Here is a 24,091-nt window from a genome sequence, read left to right as displayed (position 1 = left end):
CAAATGGTCGACCTTCTTTTTCTTCCTTTTTTTTTTTTTCTAGCCCTAATCTTCACCCTAACCATCCCCTTGGTCAACAACCCTCCCTCCTGGTGCCTAACCCTAACCATCCCTCCTAGTGCCTAACCCCAAACCTAACCCTAAAAAATTCATGTCAAGCTTTATTGTGTTGACCATTTGTACCTGTCAACCTTTTGTATGTCTAACATCTGGTGTCTACCTAGACATTGGCAAGTATTCAATTTGGAGCGAAAAGTCAGTCGGGATTTTTCGCCGTCATCTGAGGTTTTGCCGGCGAAAGAGTATCGCGCCTGTCCCCGCGTGTCCAATTGCAAATGTGTGAAAACGGGACCCATGAAATCCAAATCAGTGGAAAGTTCTCAGTTTTGGAGAAATCAGCCTGACACCCCCTAAAGATGCTCTGACATGAGGATTCACTATGGGTACCCCCGAATAGCCCTGCTAAAGGTATTTGGGGTTTTTAAATGGTCTCAACAGGCTCTATTTAGCATCTTTAAGCAAGTGGTGAAGAATAGCATTTTGCTATTTTTTGTGGGGGAAAATAAGTACTTCCATCAAATTTGGGGTACATTCAAAATGACTGCAATCATATTTTAGAGTTGCTAAATAGCGCCAAAAACGCACCTTCAGCAAGCACCTGCCATCAAAAAGGCACCTTGCAGACCCCCCCTCCCCCCCCAAAGGCTATTTTGCTAGTGTTTGAAGAATTTGTACCCCCATTTTGATTTTTCTTGCCCATTTCTTGCAAAGTGCTTTTTGGGGAGTCTTTGTGTAATTTTTTTTTTTTAATTTGTTTTTAAAAAAGAAAAAAATTTTTTTTTGCATCAACGGTGGTGTACATAAGGTACAGGGGTGGTGTACATAAGGTACAGGGTGGCTTCTGCACCCCAAAACCCCAATTCTGCACTCTTTTCCGCCGGGTATTCATAGGCAGAACTTTTTTACCTATTACATTGCTTTGCGTTATCGTGCCGGCAAAAAGACGCTAAATTGAATACTGGGATAAGTTAAAACTGGCAAAAATGACGTCATTGGCGAAAAGTTTAGCCGAAAACGGCTTTTCGCTCCAAATTTAATATGGCCCATTGTCTATCTACTTACTTATCTACAGTCAGGAACCCAAGTTAAACATGATACTTGGTTTGGAAAACCAGTGTACACTGGACAACATTTTAATAAATGACTCCTTTTTATAGTAAACTATTGCAAGATGCTTAAAAGTACTTTTGCTTTCTGTTCATCAACAGGTGAGAGAAGACCACCCATGGGCAACATGCGTGTTGAGGAGCAGAATAAAAACATGTTACAAAGGATGGCACAAGATTATTGTAGGACACAGATTGTATGGTTTGAAAATTTGGGTGAGTCTATTGAAGAGTTCTTTATTATGGGTCTAATGGTAATACTGGGAGTTAGGATATTGGACCTTATTCAGAGTCGGTGGAGCGCCGATGCGTTCATAACGGACTCGATGGTTAGGCCTGCGCAGCGGCCGCACTGTGCGTGCGCAAGCCCTGGAGCGACAGAGAAACTCTGTCGCTCCGGAGCTCGCTACCAAAGGGGTGGCTGTCGATGTTGATCGACAGTTGCCCCCATTTGCTAGGGTGGTTTCCAAAACGGAGGCGTTCCTTTACGATGCCTGCCGTTTTGTGGGCGGCTGCACTGACATAATCAGTGATGTCAGTGGGAAGCTTCCTGCTCCATCAGAGCAGAAAGCTCCCTGGGGCTTACGAGTGCCCAGACCCAACCTTAGGGAGGTCTGAAGAAACATGCCTTCCAAGATAAACGAGGAAGGTCTGGACACAGGAAGGGACCCTGTATTAACAGGTCCGACCTTAGCAGAGGAGCCCACGGAGTGTCTATGGAGAGGCTCTGCAGGTTGGTGAACCAACGACGTCTGGGCCAAGCAGGGGCTATCAGTATTATTGTTGCACTCTCCTGTTAACCCTTGGAAGAAGGGACAGCGGGTGACGCAAATATGCCAGTCTGAAGTTCCACTCTACTACTAGAGCATCCACAAATTCTGCTGCAGGATCCTGGGTTCTGCCCGTACCTGGGTACCCTGTGGTTGTGACTCAAGGCCATGAGGTCTACCCCTGGAAGACCCCATCCGTCCACAAGGCTCTGAAATACCTGTGGATGAAAGAGCTCACACTCTCTGGCGCATATATCCTGCTGGCTTAGGAAGTCCACTTCCAAATTGAGGACTTCTGGTAAGAACACAGCCGATCTCGCTGGAAAATGACATTCTGCCCAAACAGAATGTCTGCCACTTCTGCCATAGTAGCCTGTCTCCCTGTGCCTCCCTGATGGATGAGGCAATCTACTGCAGTGGCATTGTTAGAGTACTAAGACTGGCCTGCCCCTTTAGCAATTCCTGAGCTTGAACATGTGCTCCTGCATACTGTCCTTAGTTCCGGGACATTTTATGGAGAGACTGCTTTCCATTGTCCATTTTCCTTGAAACCGTGTGTCGACCTTTTTCTGCTCCCCACCCGCGGAGGCTGGCATCATCCAGATCCAGAACGGGCGACTCTTGTTGTGACAGTATGTCTTCGACCGATCGTCGCTCTTCTGGCAATGGTCTGGCAAATAAAAGCTCCTAACAGAGAGAGACTGCCTTGAGACCGGCTTCAAGCCTCTCATCAGTGGAACCCTTAAAGGTGAATGCTGATGGTACCAAAAAGGGATATAAGGCCTCAACCTTTCTGGTAATATGGATTTTCCTGTCCGAAGAACTCCATACTCTCTCAAGTTCCGATCAGGAAGCTTTCACAACTTTCTGGCGTTAGAATACTGGAGCCTTTCCTTATACCGGCTCCACAAGCACGGCTTTGACCCCTCTGATCAGGGAGGAGACGTACTTTTGGGAGACTGTCTTACTCTCTTTGAGAGAGTGACTCTTGGGAGGAGACCCATGTATCCCCCTAAACACCAGAAGATGTACCAGAATCTGAGGGCTTGACGGAGCGTGAGACCGACCACCTTCTCTTTTTTTTTTTTTTTTGGTTGTACTGGCCTAGCTGCCTGCCGTAGTTCCTGAAAAGCTGCTGAGGTCGAAGTCACATTCTGACCCGAGTGAGCAAACATGTACCTCCAGGACAGATGCATAGGGGGCCTAAACATGGTAGGTTGCAGCTGCTGAAGGTACTCCGTAATCAGTTCCGACGTAGGAGCCGCCAACCTGTCCGCAACCTGCGCTATGATCTGGTAGATTTGACTACTGTGGTGACTCTTTAGAACAGTGTCCACAACATCCCACCTGTATTAAATCCTGTGAGGACACCCCCATCGCCCCACTCTGTGGCCTGGCCCGCAGGGGCCGACACCATCTGGTCTTGGCTGCATAGATCTTGTAGCGATTGTTGAACGGCTACTGAAGATGATGCCCTGCCTCGACCAGCACACATGTCCATCCATGATGGAACATAGAGGGCATAACCCTAGGGGGCTGCTGCTACAGGTCATACATGACACCAGCCCAGGAGTTCCAGTCACCTGTCTTACCGTTTCATTGGACATAACAAAGTTATCCAACGTCTGAATATCAATGTGACAATCGTTTCACACCCACTATATCCTTACACATCTTTGTAGATGGTTAAATGAGGAGAAACAGCAGTGATAGGTTATGCTGCAGCATAGCCCAGCAGATTTCATAAGTCACATGCAATGCACACGGATATATAATTTGATATATACATCTATATATACATATCCACATGTACATACACACTAAGCTCTCTAGTCAACTACCAAAACACCAGGTAGGACCTAGAGCTCTGTATGCCCTAATCACTGCAGGGGAGGTATATAGGGACTTGCTTCACCTCCTGGGCAAATAGCCACCACCAGCATCCGAGAGTGGTCTCTGGCTGACTCATAAAGGGAGGTTCTCCCCTTTTACATATATTCATATATATGTGTGTGTGTATGTATATATATATATATATTATTATTATTATTTTTTTTTTTTTTACACATATGCAATAAGTTTTTAGTCAACTACTAACAGCCCCAAGGCTAAGTAGGACATCAAGCTCTGTAAAACCTGGCCATCCAAGGAGAGGAACCAAATCTCCTGAAAACATTTGCAAGTAACCCACAACAAGTGTAGGGTTAAAACTGCCAAGTGACTGTTTTCACAGAAACATGTGAAGCACTCTCTAACCCCTAACACCGCAGTTTAGGAAGAAAAAAGTAACACTTTCAATAGTAGCATAAGTCACACAAAATCTCTGCCTAAACGATCAGTTTGGCAAGATCTACATGCACATTTTTTCCTCAAATAGGTACTGAATCACAAGCAACAAAAGCTGGTGGGATTCCAGTGTTATACACTTTCCTAGTAATAAGGCATAATCAGGGATAGGCCAACTTCCCTTCCTCCCCCCCCCCCCCCCATCAGTACTCAACTGCTGCTGAGTTTTCCTAATTAGGATAGAGGGGGGATGGGCAAAGCTCTCACCAGTACATGTGAATTACAATTTAGCCCCTATAGCCTGCAGTTTGGGCCACTTGGAGCACTTCCTTTACAGAGGTAACAATGTAATGTGCTCACCTTCACACATATCTAGTAATGTGAAATACCGTTATACTGACAATCCTTCAGAAAACAAAGGCAGCATAACTCAGCAAACTTAAAGCATTTAAGCAATATATTTGCCATAGGCTCTTAATCAACTACAAAAAGAACACCAGCTTAGTAGGACATTGAGCTCTGTACCCTGGCCACTAAGCAGATTTTGGTCCATAATATGGGAAAAGGGGGATTGGTATGAAATACCGCCGGTCGCCTGGCCGGCGGTTCGATTCCCATCAGCGGCAGCCCGACAGGAGCAGAGTGCGACGCAGCGGAAGCCTGACAGCGCTGGAAATCCCGATCGTGGAGAGGTAAGTATTTACTAAGCTAACCTAACCCCCCTAACCCTCCTTAGGGGTGCCTAACCCTAAATTCCCCCCCCAAGTGCCTAACCCTAACCACCCCCTTCCCCGCTGCCTAACCCTAAGTCCCCCAGTGGGGGTGCCTAACCCCAAGTCCCCCCCGGGGGTGCCTAACCCTCCCTCCCCCTAGCCTAACCCTCCCGAGGGGTGCCTAGCCCTAAGTCCCCCCCGGGTGCCCTAAACCTAACCCTCCCCCCGCCCCCCCCCCCCCCCGCGGCTGTCTGCTCGCGGTGCCCGGCATCACGATCGTAGTGATGCCGGGCACCGAGAGCGGACAGCCGCGGGGGGGGGAGGGATAGGTTTCGGTCTCCCGGCGTCGGGGAAATGCGGGCGTCTGCATCTAGACGCCCGGCATTTCACCCTTGCCGGGATATGACAGTCGGGAAGCCGGCTGTCAGTATATAGGCAGTCGGCTTCCCGATTGCCTCCCGGAAAAGGGAACCCAAGAGAGTTCCTGTCCAGAAGCTGGAAGGTTTGTCTGCTTACCACAGTGACCACATAATTCAGATTGTATGAAATCCTGGGGAGGAACCCCCGCTATGCCGGCCATACAAAACACCAGCACAGGGGCTTTGCCACCTGTCTTTCAGACTCTTTAGACATAATAATGACATTCTGAGTACACACGTGATCTTGTTTCACCCCAAATACCCACACACCCGTAGTAGAGGGTTATAGGGAGAAAACAGCAGAGATAGGTTACAAACTGACAGTTATTCAGGTATAAAAGGCAGTACCACACACCGCATCACATGCAATGCATAAAATACACCTTGTGAGCGTATGCAATTTTAAGCTCTTGTCACTACGAACAGCCCTAGGCTTAGTAGGATAGAGGGCTCTGTATAACCTGATCCAGCAGTAGGAGAGGTATACAGGGAGACTGATCCAGCCTCCTGAGTGTGCAGCAACTGAGGGCACCTGAGAGTGGTCTCTGGCTGACTCATGTAGGGGAAGCTGGTAGGAGCAACCCACAATTGCTCTGAGCATGTAGCTGAGCCAGCGTGTGGATCGGGGGAGGGGCCGCTGGGGAGAGCGAGTCTCCCCTATGCTGCTTGGACCTGCCCGGTAAACTTACATAGCCGCCGCCAAAGAAACAACCCCCGGCTTGTCAGGAGCTAGTCATATCCCGGCGGTCTAGTGTAGGAGACAAGCTGTACGTCCTCCCGACTGCAGCTGACCTCCGGCCAGTCTTCCCGCCAGAGGCTGGACTGCCACAAGGTCTCGGCGTCAGCGGCCACCAAAACCCCTCTTACCTGTCATCCCCTTGATCCGGATGCAGTCCAGGGCTCGGAGCCCCTGCCGAAGACACTAACAGCGTTGCGGCGCCGGAGGGGGTAGCTGCAGCAGGTGGCCGGTGTGTCTCAAGTCAGATGCGAGGCTGCTTCCAGGACAGCTCAGACCACCCGCCGGATGGAGAGGTAACTCTCTCTCTCTTTTTTTTTTTTTTTTTTTTTTTTGTCTGCAGGACTGCTCCTGCAGTCCCACTGTCTTTGTGGTGAAACACCAACAGGAAACAACTGGCTACCTGGGGCCGGAGGTGGGGTATATGAAGGAGGGACCCGGTTCATCCTGGGAGCATAGAGGTCGTTTGTTTAACTGTTTGGTGACCGGGATTCATACCCCCAACGTATTCTCTGTGGACCCCATGGAACCCCAAGAAGAAAAAGGCAGTATCACTTCTTTCTGCTACTGATTCCTCTGCCTATGCAATCAAGGCCTGTATTCAATTAGAGGCGAAAAGCTGCGATCGGCAAAAAGTTTTCGCCGATTAACTGTTTTCGCCTGTTTCCAAAGTGTCGCCCTGCTCAATTCCAGGACATTTTCGCCTGGGCGAAAACTCCATAGGCAAAAACAGGCAAAAAAGTTTCTCCACCCAAAGGCAGGAGAAAAGATGTACAGAATCCCTATTTTTGAGTAAAAATGTGGGAACCTGGTCCAGAACCCTTTGACGTCCTGATGTGACCCGCGATGTGAGGAGCCCACGCGTCTGCTGGATCCCGTCAGATCCAGCACGCGGCCGAAGCAGCAGCGATGGTGGGACTCCAGAGCCCTGACTGCGTGGAACAGTGCCAGCATGAAGGTAACTTTCTTCATAGGGGTGTGGGCGAGGAGGGGGAGCTAGTGCTGGGGGCACGACTACAGAGATATTGTAGGAGGGGCACAGCTAGAGGGGGCATTGCTTAATGGGCACAGCTAAAAGGGACCATGCAGAAGGGGCACAAGTGCTGGAGGCATTGCTTAATGGGCACAGCTACAGGGGGCACTGCAGAAGGGACACAGCTACTGGGGGCATTACAGAAGGGGCACAACTATAGAGGGCATTGCCTAATGGGCACAGCTACATGCCCATTGCTTATTGGGCACAACTACTGGGGGCATTGCAGAGGGGGCATAGCTACAGTTGTCATTGCAGAAGGCACAACTACAGAGGACATTGCATAATGGGCACAGCTACAGGGGGAATTGCATAAGGGCCACAACTACTGAGGGCATTGCTTAATGGGATAACTACAGGAGGGCACTGCATATGGGGCACAACTACAAGGGGCACAGAATAATGGGCACTGGCATTCTCAATGTTTCTTATGTGATTCTGGATTTCAATATGAATTTTATGTGGATCTGGCTTGTTTCTGTGGATCTGGCTTGTTTCTGTGTACTTTATGTGAACGTGGCTATATCAATGTTCTCTGTTGCTCTGGCTTTTTCTTTCACTTCAACAGTGAAAAATGTATATTGGGAACTTTATGTAAAATGTTTATTTTCAATGTCCTGGGCTGGCCCCCAGTGTAACTAAAAACGTGGGTGTGACACGAGGTCATGCTCCTGCAAATGTCATACCAAAGGCATGCGCACAAAAATGGGGCGTGGCTTTTGACTACATATATTTTTTGGCTCTGGCTCTCAGGGGTGGCCGACCGACTGGTTGGCCACCAATGTCCCGGAGCTACAATCCCCAGTCCTCTCTAATAACCTTTAGTCACAATATTTATACTTTTATATATCTCTATTAATTTACATAAACATGTTTGTTTTTGTTTTTTTAATTGAAGTAAGATAAGTCAGTACATTGAAAAAATCTGCACAATTAATTCTCATAGTAATGACAGCAGAAGAACAAAGGAGGATACTTTCTCAAACGTTTGAGGAAGACAAGTCTTAGTAATAGATGAGGGCTATAAAATGTGGATCACAAACTATAACAATATATCCATAGTACATGTTTACATATGAATTATACAACAAGTGAATGGAATGTGTCGCCTGCCTCCCGGAATTTTTTATATATATATATATATATATATATATATATATATATATTATACTCATATACACCTATACATCAATCAGAGGGTCCCATAACCTCAACCCTTACCAAGATGTTTGGCATAAACAATCATGTATCTTTGTCTGCATCGTATTAGGCAGAGTTCCTATATAACTCTACCAGACAACAAAAAAACAACAAAAAAAACCTCCCACTTGTTTTTCTTTCTCAAACATGGTTTCTACCCAGTCTATCTTAGAAATATGATAGTTTTTCTTTGTATAAATTAAATATAGGAGGACCTGGATTAATCCAACTTTTAATTATGGTCTTCTTGGCTGCAGAGCTTATAGCCAGCAAAAGTGTCTAATGCCCTTAGTGACCCGCTAAGATTTAGGAGGAAATCCAAATATAGCCCATTCTGATGTGACGGGGATATAGTTAATCAACATACTTTCTGTGTCCTGTTTCACCCTGAACCAAAATCCTCTAATTATTGGGCAATCCCAAAGAGAATGATACAAGTCTGCCAACTAATCCTCACACTAGGGACAGCAATATGGCGAAGACAATCCCATAAGATATTGTCTGTTTGGAGGGACAGTGTCACAACGCCGCCGAATCCAGGTTGCTCCTACCTGGTCCAGCGACGCTGGAGTCCGGGCTGGTGTGTGACAGTGGACGGGAGATCCCCGGCACCCGCTGTCAGCTGCTCTTTTCCCCCAGCAGCTGTGTGCAGGCGGCTGCGGCTTCCTTAGAAGCGCGCGCGCCGCTCTGTTAAAGCATTTAAAGGGACAGGCACCAAAGTAGGGAAGCGCTGATTGTTGCTAGTTGAACTCTGACCTATAAAAGGAAGTTCCTGGGACCACTCCAGTGCCAGAGTATAGGCTCCATTACCATACTCCAGCATTCCTGTGCATATCCTGATTATTGGTTCTGACCCCTGGCATGTTTTGTGACTCTGATTCTGCCTGATCCCTGGTTCTACGTTGATATCTGTTTCTGACCTTTGTTATTCCCTGTGACCCGTTTACGTCTGCTCCCTGGTACCGCTTCATCCGTTTGGTTCTGATCCGGCTAAGTCGACTACACTCAAGCCTCCTGTATACTGACCAAGTGCCAGCACCTGTATAGGGAAACCTAACCTGAGGGCCGCGACCTGTGTGTCAGACGCAGCCAAGTCCATACCTTCTTGCGAGGGTCCCTAGTGAAAACCGCCGGCACATTAGACTCAGCGCCTCAGGAATAGGTCTAGCCAATTCCCTGAATACAGGTAGCATCCACTATCCGCCCGTGAGTTTGTGACAGAGAAGTTCTGTGGATCACATTGTAAAACTATTCTTGATACATACTTGAGGGCAGTAGCTTACAGGCATTATTGAGAAATCGTAGGAGATCCTGGGTAGAAGGAGTAGAAAAGTGGATAAGCCACTGCCCCATTCCTGTTTTAGAAGCCGTATGGTCTGAGTTTCCAGTGACGCATAACAAGATCTAGCCTTCCTACACATACTGTAGGTCCACACCTCAATAATTTATCAAAAGGATTATCCCAATCAGGATCCCCCAAATCCCTAAGCACAGTAGATCTATAATGTGCCTGTAAGAACGTCACAGGGAAAGCCCAAATCATGTCAAATTTGTCTACCACCTCCAAATATTAAAGGGGTGGGCAGCCATGCCACCATGAAACTCTGGAATTTTACATAAAGAAAGTGTAATGAGTGATGAGCATTAAGTCCCTGTTGGTGACAAATTTGTCTTGTAGTTCACCGAAGGGGATTATCTTGATGTTTAAATGGTATATATCATGATCTTGTGCATATAAACAGCTAGATAAGCTCATATTGTCCAAAAATTTACCCTTGTCCACAAAATTGAGCCTCCAAAGAAGTGTTGGCATATACGTCACTCCTGTGCAACCAGTCGGTTAGATACTGTAATTGGGCAGCATGATATCGTACTATATCAGGAAAATTGATATCCCCATTAGCTCGGACATGGTATAACTTTTGTAAACTAATTCTAGGTGTCTTCCCATGCCATATGAAAGATCTAAATTTAGTATTAATCAATTTAACATCCCTTTGGGTAAGAGGCAAAGCTTGTAACAGATATAATAACCTGGGAAACGTAAACATTTTGATCAAATTCGTCCGGCCAAGATTCAAGAGTAATAGGTGATCCCACCCTCAGAGCTCCTTGGCTATGTGTCGAATCGCCCATGTTGTGTTATGACTATAAAGATCTGCCGGATTCCTTGTTAGGGTAATCCCCAAGTAAGTCAAAGAAGAGGCAACCCATTGTATAGGTATTGAATCCCCCCAGTGAGTGGTGGGGTGACCCGGGCCCGGGGTTTTGTTTTTGGCTGCGAAGGTGTGGTTTTGCAGGGCTTTGGTTGCCTTGGCAGGAGGGTTAGCTGTGGCTGTGGGGGGGTTGTTTGCCAGGGGGGTAGCTGCACCGCCTTGTGGCTGTAGAGGGGTGGCTTACATGGAGGTACCCCATTAGTGGTGTGGGGGTTGGTTGCCTGGGGGAGAGGGGGGTGCTCAGTAATGCTGTCCCAGGAGAAGGGGGGGGGGGGTGGTTTGGCTTCTACTTTTAATCCTGGCTACTAGATTTTAGAAATATTTGTCAAGCCCTGGTCTAACCTGGTAATGGAGCGGTGTGCTCCCGAGTAAAAAGTAGAAGCCTTATCTGATGGGTTAAGTATTCTCCAGGGATCTGATATCTGAAGGGCCGATGTTAAAGTCGGAAAAATGTCCCATGAGGGTGAGTGTGGCCGAGGTGTTAGGAGATTTGTCTATTAGGGGATCTGCTACTGTGAAGTACCCCCCCCCCCCCCCCCCCCCCTGAGAAAAAATGATCAATGGGAAGTTGTCCCTGTGTTGTAAAATTTGGAGCAAGGACTTAAAGAAGGAAAAAGTGTCCACGTTTGGGGCCTATTTGTGTAATTGATACCATGGATACTCTCGTCCAAAATACTAAATCTCCCTCCCGGGTTCGATAACTTTGATTTATTATAGTCAGAACGGACCTACGAAATACTATGACAATGCCCCTGGTACAATACGAAGACTTAATACACTTACCCAACCAAGGAGCCCGAAGGGAGGAAGAATTCCCCCAATTTACAGTGTCTCTCTTGCATGAAAATCACAGCAGGGTTTAGTTTTTTTGAAATGTGTGACTATAAGTTTGCATTTAATAGGACTATTAGCTCCAACCACGTTCCATGACACCAACTGCAAATTAATCAGAGAGTTAGAAATGGTGTTTGGACAGGACGGCATGGATAACCCATCCCACATGGATCCCAGAGACCTAGCAGGCTTTACTAACATTAGAGTAAAAGTATGACTGATCCTTTTGTAAGAAAAATGTTGACCATTCCATAAAAGCTGAAAAGAAAAATCCAGGAGACGAGTGACACAGCTTCCATGTACATAAATAACAGTAGAGGAAGAAAATCTTTCTTCAATTCACCACTTTTTCCAATGTTCCTATGCGAATGCCAGTGTCATAACTGTTTGAGGTCGCAAAACTATTACAACGAACATAACATAAGAACAGTTAGTACAGGAAAAGGGGAAACATTGGGGGCATTAGAATTTTTGTTTCAGAACTATATTCAGTGAAAGTAATTTATATTGTAGAAATCTCCCTTGATTTAGACCATATTATAATAACCCAAAAGCTAATCATGTGGCTGAAATATTGAATAACCACAAACTTGCACTTTAACTTTCAATTAACTGTAAGTGTATCTGCAGACTTGCTAAAGTATTTATCGCATTATCAAGCCACCTCAAGGGCATGGGGGGAGCGCAGTGGTGAATGCTGAACCATGAGCTGGCGTTTAGCCAATTGGGGGTCATCAAAATAAAACTGTTGACCATCTATATAAGTACCCAGTGTTTAGCCAGGTAAAGGAGAGTGAACTGGTGATTGTGGTCATGGAGATGGTGACAAACCTCTGAAAATGCTTTTTTTATTTTCTCAGAAATTGTTGCGGGAAAATCTTGAAACATTAAAATTCTGTGGTCCCTCACAGCTGTGTACTGCGATATTTGGCTAGTATTTTCTTTTACTCGATAATCAAGAAACTTAGCCACTACCGGCCTTGGTTTCCCTTGAGCATTTCTGTGTAGTAGACAGGGTTGGCTGGTTTAGACCAATGTTTTTTTTAGAGTTGCTATGTTCCCTTTCTATTTACGGCATAGGAAAGTCCCCATCTAGGCCTAATGCCAGAGGGAGGTTGACAGTGAGAAACTCTGGATTCTAGTATATCTATAAAACGGAGATTGTTCCTCCTATTGTGGTTCTCCAAATCATCAACTTTTTCCTGCATGGCCTGAATGATGTTAGCTTGCGATTCACCATGCTGTAGCACCACGTGCAATGAGTCTTCCACATCGCTAGTACGTTGTTCTAGAGTTTCAGTGCGTGTGACCTGAGAATCTAGCTTGGCCAGAGCAGTGTCTATTTTGGTAGTCATGTCCTCATGACGTTTATCTTTGAGGGGCATAATGAGGACCTTTCCCTCGCCATATCGGCTAGAGGTAAGGCCTCAACTGGTATCACCTATAAAGTAGGGGTTGTGGTAGATTCCTGTGATTCCCCAGAATGAGCTATGGTGTGTGAAGAATTAGATTTACCTGACTAATCTTAGCCCTCGAATAAATGGGGGGAGGGTGAAAGAAGGAGAAAAAAAAATCACTGCACTGATCAAGAAAAATCTTATCGAATCTATTATGACCACCTAACCATATTGTAGTCACTCAGCAATCAGTATTTTGACAGTACATAGAGGTGGTGGTGGTGTTACCCAGAGTTTTTAGATTTATCGAGGAGGAAAGGATGTTGGTTGAAAGAGAGAGAGCAACCAAACACAAGAACCCTATATATAGGTGCACTCATTGGTTAAAGTACATAAAAATATATATTAAAACATACCTTAGTTAGTCAATTTTTAATGACTATTGCCTTGTAATAAAAGTTAAGTATAAACGAACCTAACCTAACCTCCCCACCCCCCCCCCCCCTTCCCCGCTGCCTAAACCTAAGTCCCCCGGGGGGGTGCCCAACCCTAACCCTCCGTACCCCTAGCCTAACCCTCCCGGGGGGGTGCCTAACCCTAAGTCATGCCCCCCCCGTGCGGCTGTCCGCTCACGGCGCCCGGGCACCGGTCTCCCGGCATCGGGGAAATGACAGGCGTCTAGGTATAGACGCCGGTCATTTATCCCACGCCGGGATAAAGCAGTCGGGAGGCCGGCTGTCGGGATTCCGGCAGCCGGCTTCCCGATTGTATACCATACCCCAAGTTTTTAATTGGCGAAATATAAAGACACATGCATATCACAAAATACAACATATACTGTAACATGTAAAATAATAAAAAACACCAGTGTTTGCTTTATAGCAAAATGGAATCAATGGCAAACCTTAAGGGATAATGGGGAAGATGTATGAAGCCCAGAAACGTTATCAGCGCATGTTATGTGCGCTGATACCGCTTCTCCCCGATGTATGATCGGGGGTCTGGGCGGTAAATGACAGAGGCGCTTGTAGATAGCAGCGCCGATAGCCTGGGCTATGTATGAACGGTCAGATCGTCTGACCGTTCGGCCGGCTGTAGCCTATCACCACAGCAGGGAAAGCGCTGTCCCTGCTGCGGCGGCTGCCGGCTCCACGCGGGGATCTCCCGATACTTGCGAGATCCCGCGCATGCTCAGTGAAGCCGGCCGGGACAGAGACACAGCGCATCAGCACTAGGCTGATGCGCTGCTGTCTCTAGCGGGTAACGCCGGAGGGGGGAGTTAGCGCTCCCCCTCTCTGGCTGATGAGATGTTCATACATCTCATCGGTAGTGCTTCCTGCTTCGGTAAAGAGGCGAAGCGGCAAGCGTTATAGCGGCACGTTAAGTATACATCTACCCCAATATATCCTAATTGAAAGCACTATTACAATGTGGAGTACGTGAGAAAGAGAGAGAGAGACAATAAAATAGTTGGGAATAAATCATTAAGCAAGATTAATGTATATACTGATATACATCTCCATGCAAATATCATAACCTATTGCTACAATTAATAACATGGTATTACTCGAGCAACAATTGCAAAAGATGGTATGATCGTTAATTCTTTGTTGATGTAAGTAAAGTGCAAATGCTACAAATCAAAGCAAATAATTAAGAACATGAAAAATAAATAGTAATGTGAATGCACCTTGATATACCAATGCAACAGTTCATTCTGTTCTTATCTTGTTACACACACTATTATGGCCATTACTTTAAACGGAGCGACTATTATGCTTCCCACTCACAGCAGACGTTACTAGAAGGCATACAGAACCTGTCCTTGCTTAGTGATTTATTCAAGTAGCAGCATGCACTATACCAGGCTTGTATTTATCGAAGTACTCCTAGTCTATACCCTCCCTGTGGTTCTCATACCAGCCTATTCATTTTCTCATTAATTTGTCCTATAACCTGGGGGCAAGACAAATAACAGTAGAAATTGGGGTTTATGAAGGGAACCACAGTTGACTGTTATTTCAAGGGATAAGTGCTATGTCAGATATCTCACTCTTTCTCATCTACACTTGTTAAGAGAGAGCAGCAATTTAACAGAACCAATGATTGAATAATGCAAATCTAAGTGTGAGCACAAATTAAATAAATTTGACTTGACAAGAATTATGAAAAATAATTTGTCTATTTACAGTTAAATTATATCAAACCGCCACAGGGTGGCAGTATAACACTGCAATAAGGGAAAAATGCTGTATAAGTCGTTTTCAGCAGAAAAAAAAAAAGTGAAATGCAGGGTAGCAGGTACCCTTTACACAAATAGTAATAGATGAATAGACTTGTATCTAATTACAATATAATTAAGAATTAACAAATAAACTGACTTTCAAAACCTTATATTAATAATGGGTAGGATGAAGCCTGGCGTCTGTCAGGAAGGCTGATGTAGAAGCTGAAAATTGGCAGAAGAGCTACAGGATGAGCCTTGGCAGGTAAGATTAGACACTGTCCTCCGTAGACAGGGCTCAACTTGTGGTATTACTACCAGAGTAGTCTGACACCACTAGACTAGAGCATTCAGATGAGTAGATAAGATGAGAAAGGTGGTTAAGAGTTTAGGGGATGGGAAGAGGACAGGTACAACACAGAAGGGAAACCAGAAAGAGGTTATGAGAGAAGTTGGTAAAGAAACACTGACAAACCCTGTTAGTACTGGGGAGTGGAATCCTGGACCGCGGCCACGGAGAACTGCAGGGTATGGTCATCACAGTAGGGCCCGGAGGCTTGTTCAGCTTTTCAGCAAGCCTGGAAGGGCTTGCAGCAGGATGGTGGTAACTTCGGGAACAAGTTCACCGGTTTGATCCCGTGGTGTGTGGTACAGGGAGAGCCAACAGGCAGGCAGTGCTTGTGTCAGCCGGTCCCCGCCAGGGCAGAGGTAAGATTGGGTCAGGGGCCCCGAGGACAGGACTACCCCGGCAGTTCAATAACAGCTGCTCGATGATTAGCGGTAGTGGTGGCAAAAGGTAATCCCCAGCGCACCCCAGCAAGTCTTGGCGATGGCAGTAGGACCAGGAACCAGCAGCAGCCCAGGAAGGTCTCTTTTAATAAGCGGCAGTCTAGTCGCCTGGTAGATCCTCCAGAGCCCAGCCACACAAGGGAGTGAGTACCGCTCACAGCAGGAGCACAAGCCTGCCTGATCTTCGGCCACCCGCGGCCTCTGGGAAATCTGGTGCCTGAGAGGGATCTCCACCAGCAAATCTGTCTTCAGGGGAACCAGCCAGTCCAGCACCCTCATGGAGGTAGTAGGACAGTGACCCTTTCAGATGGCTTCAGGAGCCAGACCCAAGGACCGCACGATGTCTGAAGCACTGACGTCCTCAAAGGTACCAGGGGGAGCCCTCCACCACTCAAGTGCAGACAGCATTCAAGGGGAAGCGGGAGGTGGTAGCAGAAGTAGGGGACAGGGTTATCCTAACAGCAGTGTGGGCCCCGGGCAAGGCAATGCACTGGGGCCCCTACTCACCCATTCACAGGAAAAAAATGTAAATGGTCAATAAAATGAAACCCTCCTGCGTGCCCATCAGACCTCAAACACATGCAGAGAGACTCTGTCTGACTGGTCTGAAGCCGGCGGATGTAGTGAAAGTGGAACTGAGGTGAGTACTCGTCACGGTGGGGTGGGGGGGGTTGGATCAGAATACAGTGCGCCGGCTTGTAAAAATATCACAAATTTACCAACTGGCCGCGGCTGCAAGGGGGCGGGTTGGCGGTCCCCTACAAGCTTCGGGCCCTTGGGCAACAAGCCCAATGGAAGAGATGGCCCTGGTAGGGGAACCAGCCCCCGTAAGCCAATGTATCTTGCCGTTAAGCGGCTGTAGAGTATAGTAGGGGGTCCCCAAGGTTGAAAGACCTTTCAGGGCATAGAAGAATGCCCTAGCGGGAACCAGGATAGGACACACGTGCGGCCCGGCAAATAGCCCCACAGGATTTGGCCAGGTACCAACGAGGCAATCCCCCTCAGGCAGAGACCGCAACTATAGGTCTTTCCTCCAGGGGTAATATTAGGATGCGTCCTGTTGAGAGACGAGAGCCACTGTGCAATGTTTGTACAGTCCAACAGGGTAATGGCGACCGTGTGTTCCATGACTGCATTGGCCAGACTATGGTGGAGATGGAGATAGTGGGTCTCCTGGAGAATTAAACCCCTACAGTTTCCTCTAAACTATTGATACCCAATAGGTTTTACATCTTCAAATTTTGCAGGGATGAAGGAGATTAGAAGAGATTCAGGAGGCATCTGTCAGGAGCTATTGTAAAAAGCGGCCATACAAGATGCCCCATCCACCAGAAGTCCATGGCATCACTTTTAAATATTAATCATTATAGTGCAATTGTCACAATTCCGGGTAATGTTCCCAAAACCAGGCCCTCTTTCTTACCTGTCTGGCCGCTTGTCAGATGTAGGTGTGCTCTGGCGACCAGGAGGCGCGCAACTATGGTGGTCTACACGGCGGATTCCCCAAGTGCCAATGTTACTGCACATTTGTACACTGTGCAGGATTTTGGGTGCAGTGCTGGCATTCCTCATGGCATTGTTCCCACCAGGTCAGCAACATGGACGTCGCCATCTTGCCCTGCTCATGTGATCAAGTCCAGGCCAATCCTGCATCTTGGTGGCCTTTGTGTCACCTAGCGGTCATCATTGGTCGGTAATTACATGGGATGCTACTTATCCAAGCTCATTTGGATGCTAGCCATAAGTCAACGTCATCTCCACACATGTATTTCTTATCTGAAACATGTCAGAACATACTAGCGAGTGCACAGAGGCCATTTTAGGATTCACTATAAAAGATTTTTACTTGTTATTACAAATACAACTTTCTGTATCAATATTGAATTTTACAAATATTTTATAACTAGAAATGTTATTTCTTTAGACCAGACTTCTCTCCATCATAATATTTACTCTAATACAGGTTGAGTCTCCCATATCCAAAATGCTTGGGACCAGGGGTATTTTGGATATTCCGTATTTTGGAATATTTGCTTATTATAATGAAATGTCTTGGGAATGGGACCAAAATCTAAACACAGAATGCATTTGTGTTATATACACCTTATACACACAACCTGCAGGTCATTTTATACAATATATTTTATATTTTTGTGAATCAAAAAAAGTTTGTGTACGTGCATGAAATTAATTTGTTTCATATACACCTTATACACACAGCCTGAAGGTTATTTTATACAATATATTTAATAATTTGTGCCTTAGACAAAGTTTATGTACATTAAACCTTCAAAAATCAAAGGTTTCATTATCTCAGTCATGCTGAAAATATTCCGTATTTCGGAATATTTGGATATGGGAGACTCAACCTGTACAAGGTCGGTGACAGTTCATAAAAATAATATATGTTTTTTGTTCTAATGTAAAGTGTTGTATTTTTATTACTCATTATTTTGATGTCACATTCTAACTCAGAAAACATAATTATGTGCTATTAGTTGAATATTTGTATTTAATTCTTGTATGTTTAATAAAAATTAGTTGCAGAGGCATCTGTAAAAGGTCTGTAGCAGCCATTTTAAATCTTTAGAAAAACTCTTGATTCCTTTATTTCTATATTTTTCCAATACCTACTATTTTATTAGTACAATCTTAATCATAATTAATATCATTAAAGTAATTATGGCCAACAGTAATCACATAAGAATCTTAGGAAAATGTATTTTAGTTTTAACATCAATCATTTAAAGCACAGTATTTTAATACTTAAGTATTAAACTAATAAAATAACTAGAAAGATACTATTATGACTTTTTTCGAGTCTGCATCATTTGTACTTGTTACTGGATCATGTGCAGTGCAAAAACGCGAGTGTTACGTTCTGCAAACTGTCTACACGGAGATGCTTGCTAGTGCAGACACGTCATTGCATGAATGCACAGAGACCCCGTATACTGTTTTTTTTCACATCTGCACTTGGCAGAAAATTGCGAAATGCGTAGATTTGTCTGACTCTGAATCATGTGAACTTTTCTATTTATTTTCCTATGCACAGTGGGGACACTGTTTTATAGTTAAAATCAAACCTATATTAAAGTCCTGATCTTAGGTACATGTGAACACAATCAAGAATAATTTACCCTGGATAACTCTAAGCGTGAATTTGATTATGTATTTTATCACCCCATAATGGGGTGAGTGTGAAAAACACATTCTTATACAGTTACTTTTTTTCTGTCATAACGATACATACTATGGGGCCGATGTAGAGTTGGACATAAATACAATTTCCATCTTGTTTTCTTTTCCTATTTTGCATGCAAGGGAAAAATTAAGCCCTATTTTATACTGGGCTTAATTTTGCGCTTATGACCATTGAATGGGGGTTAGAGAGCGCTCTAACCATGGGAAAAGTACAGTAAACTCCTGTTCAGCAAATGCGTCCAGTGCGGACTGCAAAAAAGGTGCACGAGCCTGTCAGATTGTCCACTTGTGGCTTCTCAACCCCTGATACAAAATAAAAACTGGCAATGACCGAGTGCGCTTGAATCCCCCCAATAATACTGTCAATAGTGTAGCTGCTGATCATTACATTGATATTTGCAATCGTACTGCAGCAAAAAAAAGTGTCAGATTCCCCTTTAAATCTTTGAACAGGGAATACAGTGAATGGTTAAATTTATTTCAACGTAATTATTATTCTTATTTTGTATTTGCTTCTGATCTAATTGCCTTTTTACATGGCAAATGCAACTGTCCAGATATAGACGCACTATATTGTGTAACTATTGTGTGCTATTTTCTCCAGGAGTACAGCAGACGCATATGCTATATTTGCCAAGCTGCCTGGATGTTTCAATACCAGCTCCGCGAGCTAAGCAAAATGTGTTTTTGTAGAGGCGCATTTCGCTTTCGTGATTTAGACCCATTCCATCCAACTCTACACAAACCCATATATAGTTATCTTTATTGTTTTCGGTTTTTAAACATTTGTTAGGAAGGATATGAGGTGCTTGGATACTGGTATAGTTTTGAGGGCCTGGTTTAGAGTTAGAGACTCACTGTCAAACAAAGGTACACCGTATTCTTCGCACTGGTGTTAGACTTTTATAGTCCACTATTCTAGTCTAATTGGGGATCTTGCCTGTATATATTGTATTTTAGTTCATACTTTCACCCAATGAGGGTCTTCTCCAAATAATTACAAGACTATCGTAACAAAGGAAGACAATATTTTTTTAATCAAATTATCAACTATCTTTGATAGTGGCGTACCACACAGATGATCACAATTAAAAATGATTTTCTGGGCATTTGGTAATTACTATTCCTCCATTGGACTGGTGACACCTGTATTAGCACACAGACGTTATTTTCTTTTATACTGATTTGATCATTTTTAATTCCAGGACATGGCATTTTATAAAATGTCCATGGCTCTTAGAGGCATATTTACTAAAGTTTTTAGAAGTGGAGATGTTTCCAATAGCAACCAATCAGATTCTTCTTAACATTCTCCTAAACATCTTTTAGATGATGATGATAGCTAGAATCTGGTTGCTGTCGGCAACATCTCCATTTCTAAAAACCTGCACTTTAGTAATTATACCCCTTATTATTTTAACGTCTCTATACCATTAGTTTGTTGTGCCTTATTTTTCTACAAGTATTAATCAGATTTCACATTTTCTCTTATATCCATTGTAGCATCATGGAAAGCACTAATTATCGGTATATGCATTGGTGTAGCTGCAATGAAAGTTTATTCGATTATTCCCTGGATAGGTAAGCATCTTTTTCTTGCAAACATTACATGAGCACTATAATCCAATGCCTCAACAGGATTTATTTGATGAAGCTGCTTTAAAGCAATTGACTTTTAGGTCCCATGCCAGGTAAAGTGGGCTCATATTATGAGTGCCAATGTCATTTATTTTATTTATAAAAGTCTAAAATAGGTGACATCATTAAGGTTTGCCACTGCTTCTATAGAGCGATGCAAGTTTCCAGATGAAAACCAGTCTAGAAAAATAATTAACTTTTCATTTTACTAAAAAAAAGATCAACCTTTACATATTACCAGGGGCGGATTACCCATTAGGTCTAAGGGTAACCAATTTGGTCCTTAAGATCCCCTTACAGTTCACATTGTCCAGACCATGTAGCTGGTGCACAGGTGTAGTCATTACTGTCACTTTGTACAGATCCACAGGTGGTCTGGCAAACATTAACTGTTAAGGTGCGTACACACGGGTTGATTTTTTTGAACGATTTGTCGTTAACAACACTGAGCACACCACTGCCGGGGACACACGGGACGATGTTCGTTCAGGGCGCACATCGTCCCGTGTGTACGCAGCCTTAGGGGATCTCGAGGACCAGTTTGGCCACCCCTGTGGGACTAGGCAATGTAGACAGTTGCCTTTGGCATGGTGGTTTTAGAGTCCAGCATATTGTGGGAAAAGGGTTTCCCTAGTTCACCTGCAAGCTGTCAGTGTTTGTCGTTTGGAGCTCATTTATACTTTATGTAAATTAATTTTGTGTGGCTTAAATATGCCTCATACAAGTATTGTTGCATTCTTGATTTGAATGTCATATGTTTTAAGTCTTCCATCTCAGTACTGGCTTTTACATTTGGGCCAAAGCAGGGATTGATGACAGCCCTACCAGTAGCAGGAAGCAGCCTGTAGCACTGTAGTTACTTTTCCTATTGTGAACTTTAATGTTCTGTTAGAGGTTGATATGCACAGTCTAGTACCTGGGCATCTTTTTTTTTTTTTTTTTCCTTATCCAAGGAGGGAACTCATTGTGTGTGATCTGCTTTTCCTGTGTGTATCCCATGCAGTACACCCTCCTACCACTGCTCTTCTGATATATGTGTGAGACAGGCAATTAGATTGGGGGTATGGCTGGGCATCAACTGAAGTGATTGGGAATACTGGGGGTACTGCTGAGGCGGTTCTGGAGGCACAAATAATATCCCCCCCACTTTTATTTTTTTCGTAGTAAGGCATATTGGAAGGCAGAATAATGGCACTGTTTGAGTTGGCAGGTCTGGTGCTATTAAGAATATACAATCTTCATAGATAGGGCCCCTACCATGAGTATTGTCCTCTCATAGGAGAACTCTCAAGCACCTTCCAAGACATCAGGGGCTTCTGTCCACACAAAAAGAAAACACGGGGTTCTGTGTAATACTGTATATTCCTTAGAAGTATTACTAAGTCTTTAAATGGCCTTGTAGTAGTTTGCTTAATTAAGGAACCTGATTTGGAGCTGCAAACTGTCCTATTCTCATGTCCGGTCCCAACAGCAGTTTATATTCTGAACATTTATATCTTACATTTTTTTATTGATTTTGCAAGTATCCTTTTTTTAATCTCTGTATCTGGGAAGCCGGCGGACGCAATGACGACCGCCGGCTTCCCCACTGCTTAATCCCGACAAGGGTTAATTGACAGGCGTCAAAATCCCGACGCCTGTCATTTTACCTACGCCGGGAGACTGGCGCCCGGCATCCCAATTGCTGGGATGCTGGGCGCCGATGCGGCGGACAGCTGCGGGGGGGAGGGTTAGGTTTAGGGCTCCCGGGGGGGACTTAGGTTTAGGCGGCGAGGAAAGGGGGGGTTAGGTTTAGGCACTTAGAGGGGGGATTAGGGTTAGGCGGGGGAGGTTGGGGTTAGGCACCCTAAAGAAGGGTTAGGGAGGGAATTAGGTTAGTTAGTACTTACCTTAGCGACTATCGGGATTTCCTCCTGTGTCGGGAAGCCGCTGTCGGGATTTAATCCGTGTGGCCGGTGGTAAATCATGCCGATTCCCTGTATCTGTCATTTTTGTAAGCACTTGTAATTTGTTTGTATTAAATCTAAATTGAATGTGTTTTACTACTCTGAATGAATATATTTGCCTCTGATAATACAGTAATTGCTAGGGCTAGTGAGGGAATTGTTAACACTTTATTACCAGTCACCATTGTGTGTAAGTGTCTGTGAGTAAATTAGGTTTTCCCTGACGTGGGTAATTGGGAATGATGGTTGAGAGTGACAGTGGGTGTGAGAATACTGTTTAGTGATATTTTAGGTCATCTGTTCCTGAGTGATGGATGACCTGAGAGACTGAGCACTGAAATATTGATGCAGTCTTACAGTAGCTATCACAACACTAGTGTTTTTAGCGCAGTCTTGTCCCATTTCTGCCCTAGTTTGTCTCTACTAGATGAGCCCCCAGGTGTTCACCAAGAGCGTTCACAAGGCGGGATGGACTTTGTGGCAGAGAGCTCGCAGGTCGCGGCCCACAAGACTAATACAGGGTGAGATTGGTGAGGGATTTAGGAACACTTGCGAACTGAAGACATGATTTAGAGAAGTAAAGGATACTGATATTTACGCAGATCGAGTGATTTTTAGCATTTGCGCACAGGTGTAAGCAGTAGTTTTGCAACTACACCCGCACAGAGGATTCAGACACAAAGTGAGTGACAGGCAGTAAGCGTTTGGAGGTGGTAACGGGGGGTGGTTATGCGAACGGAGGTGTGCCTGACCATTTCAACGCCGTTTCATGGCCGTGCATAAATTAGCCACTGTGATCTCCTTCATAGCATGAGAGCTCTTAGCGTGTCAGGAAAGGCGCTGTGTTTCCGATCTGCGTCAATGTTAACGATGATTACGCAGGTGCGTGACGTCGGGCAGATATGAGAAGGTGGCAGTGGGCGTCCCTATGCTCAGGTGAGCTTTGGAAACCTTAGCATGTTTTCACAGCTGTGATTGCATTGGTGTCCGTCTCTGAATCTGGCCCTGAGTAACAATTAAAGATAATAGAGAAGGAGCAGCATGAGCGGCAGTATAGTGGAATTGCCATCTGATTTCTATCCGTAACGAAACACAGGAGCACTGCGGACTAAGGTGATGAATGGTACTAGCCCTGAAAACATTGCTAAAGTCGATTGAAGTAGTACTTGAGAGATACTGAAGAGCAGTGTAATGAGGCTTCTGAAGAGGTGATCCTAAATTATTGCAGGAGCAGTGTATAGGAATGAATGGCTGCACCAGAGACAGACTATATCCAGCAAGGAGATTCCAAGAGAAGTTACAGGAACCAGGATCCGTTGATCCACTGATCAGAGGGTAAGAAGAAGTTCAGGCAAAGAGGGCGTGTCCAGGACTCCTTATCATATTGCCAGTCTCATGAGTACAGTGCCTGGATTGGTTGGCACCGCTCAGCTGACCAAAGGATTGGTTTGCAGCTGAAAAGGGAATAAATGTAACATGGAGTAAATAAATAATGGGTCTCTTCTGGCTGCACTGCCTCC

General features: G+C 45.0%; 1 protein-coding gene across 1 annotated transcript in view; it reads left to right on the top strand.

The window, feature by feature from the left end:
* LOC148514815 (C-type lectin domain family 2 member L-like) overlaps positions 1 to 24,091 on the top strand; it is a 71,210-nt gene that overhangs the window by 13,685 nt on the left and 33,434 nt on the right. The window contains exons 4-5 of the mRNA XM_088480944.1: positions 1,269 to 1,382; positions 20,491 to 20,568. Coding sequence (XP_088337070.1) covers positions 1,269 to 1,382; positions 20,491 to 20,568 — 192 coding nt within the window. The remainder of the gene's footprint in view (positions 1 to 1,268; positions 1,383 to 20,490; positions 20,569 to 24,091) is intronic.

The sequence above is a fragment of the Taudactylus pleione genome, unplaced genomic scaffold (genome assembly GCF_031769625.1).
Source record: "Taudactylus pleione unplaced genomic scaffold, aTauple2 ptg000258l, whole genome shotgun sequence".
Classification (NCBI taxonomy): domain Eukaryota; kingdom Metazoa; phylum Chordata; class Amphibia; order Anura; family Myobatrachidae; genus Taudactylus; species Taudactylus pleione.
This window is presented reverse-complemented; position numbering and strand designations above follow the sequence as displayed.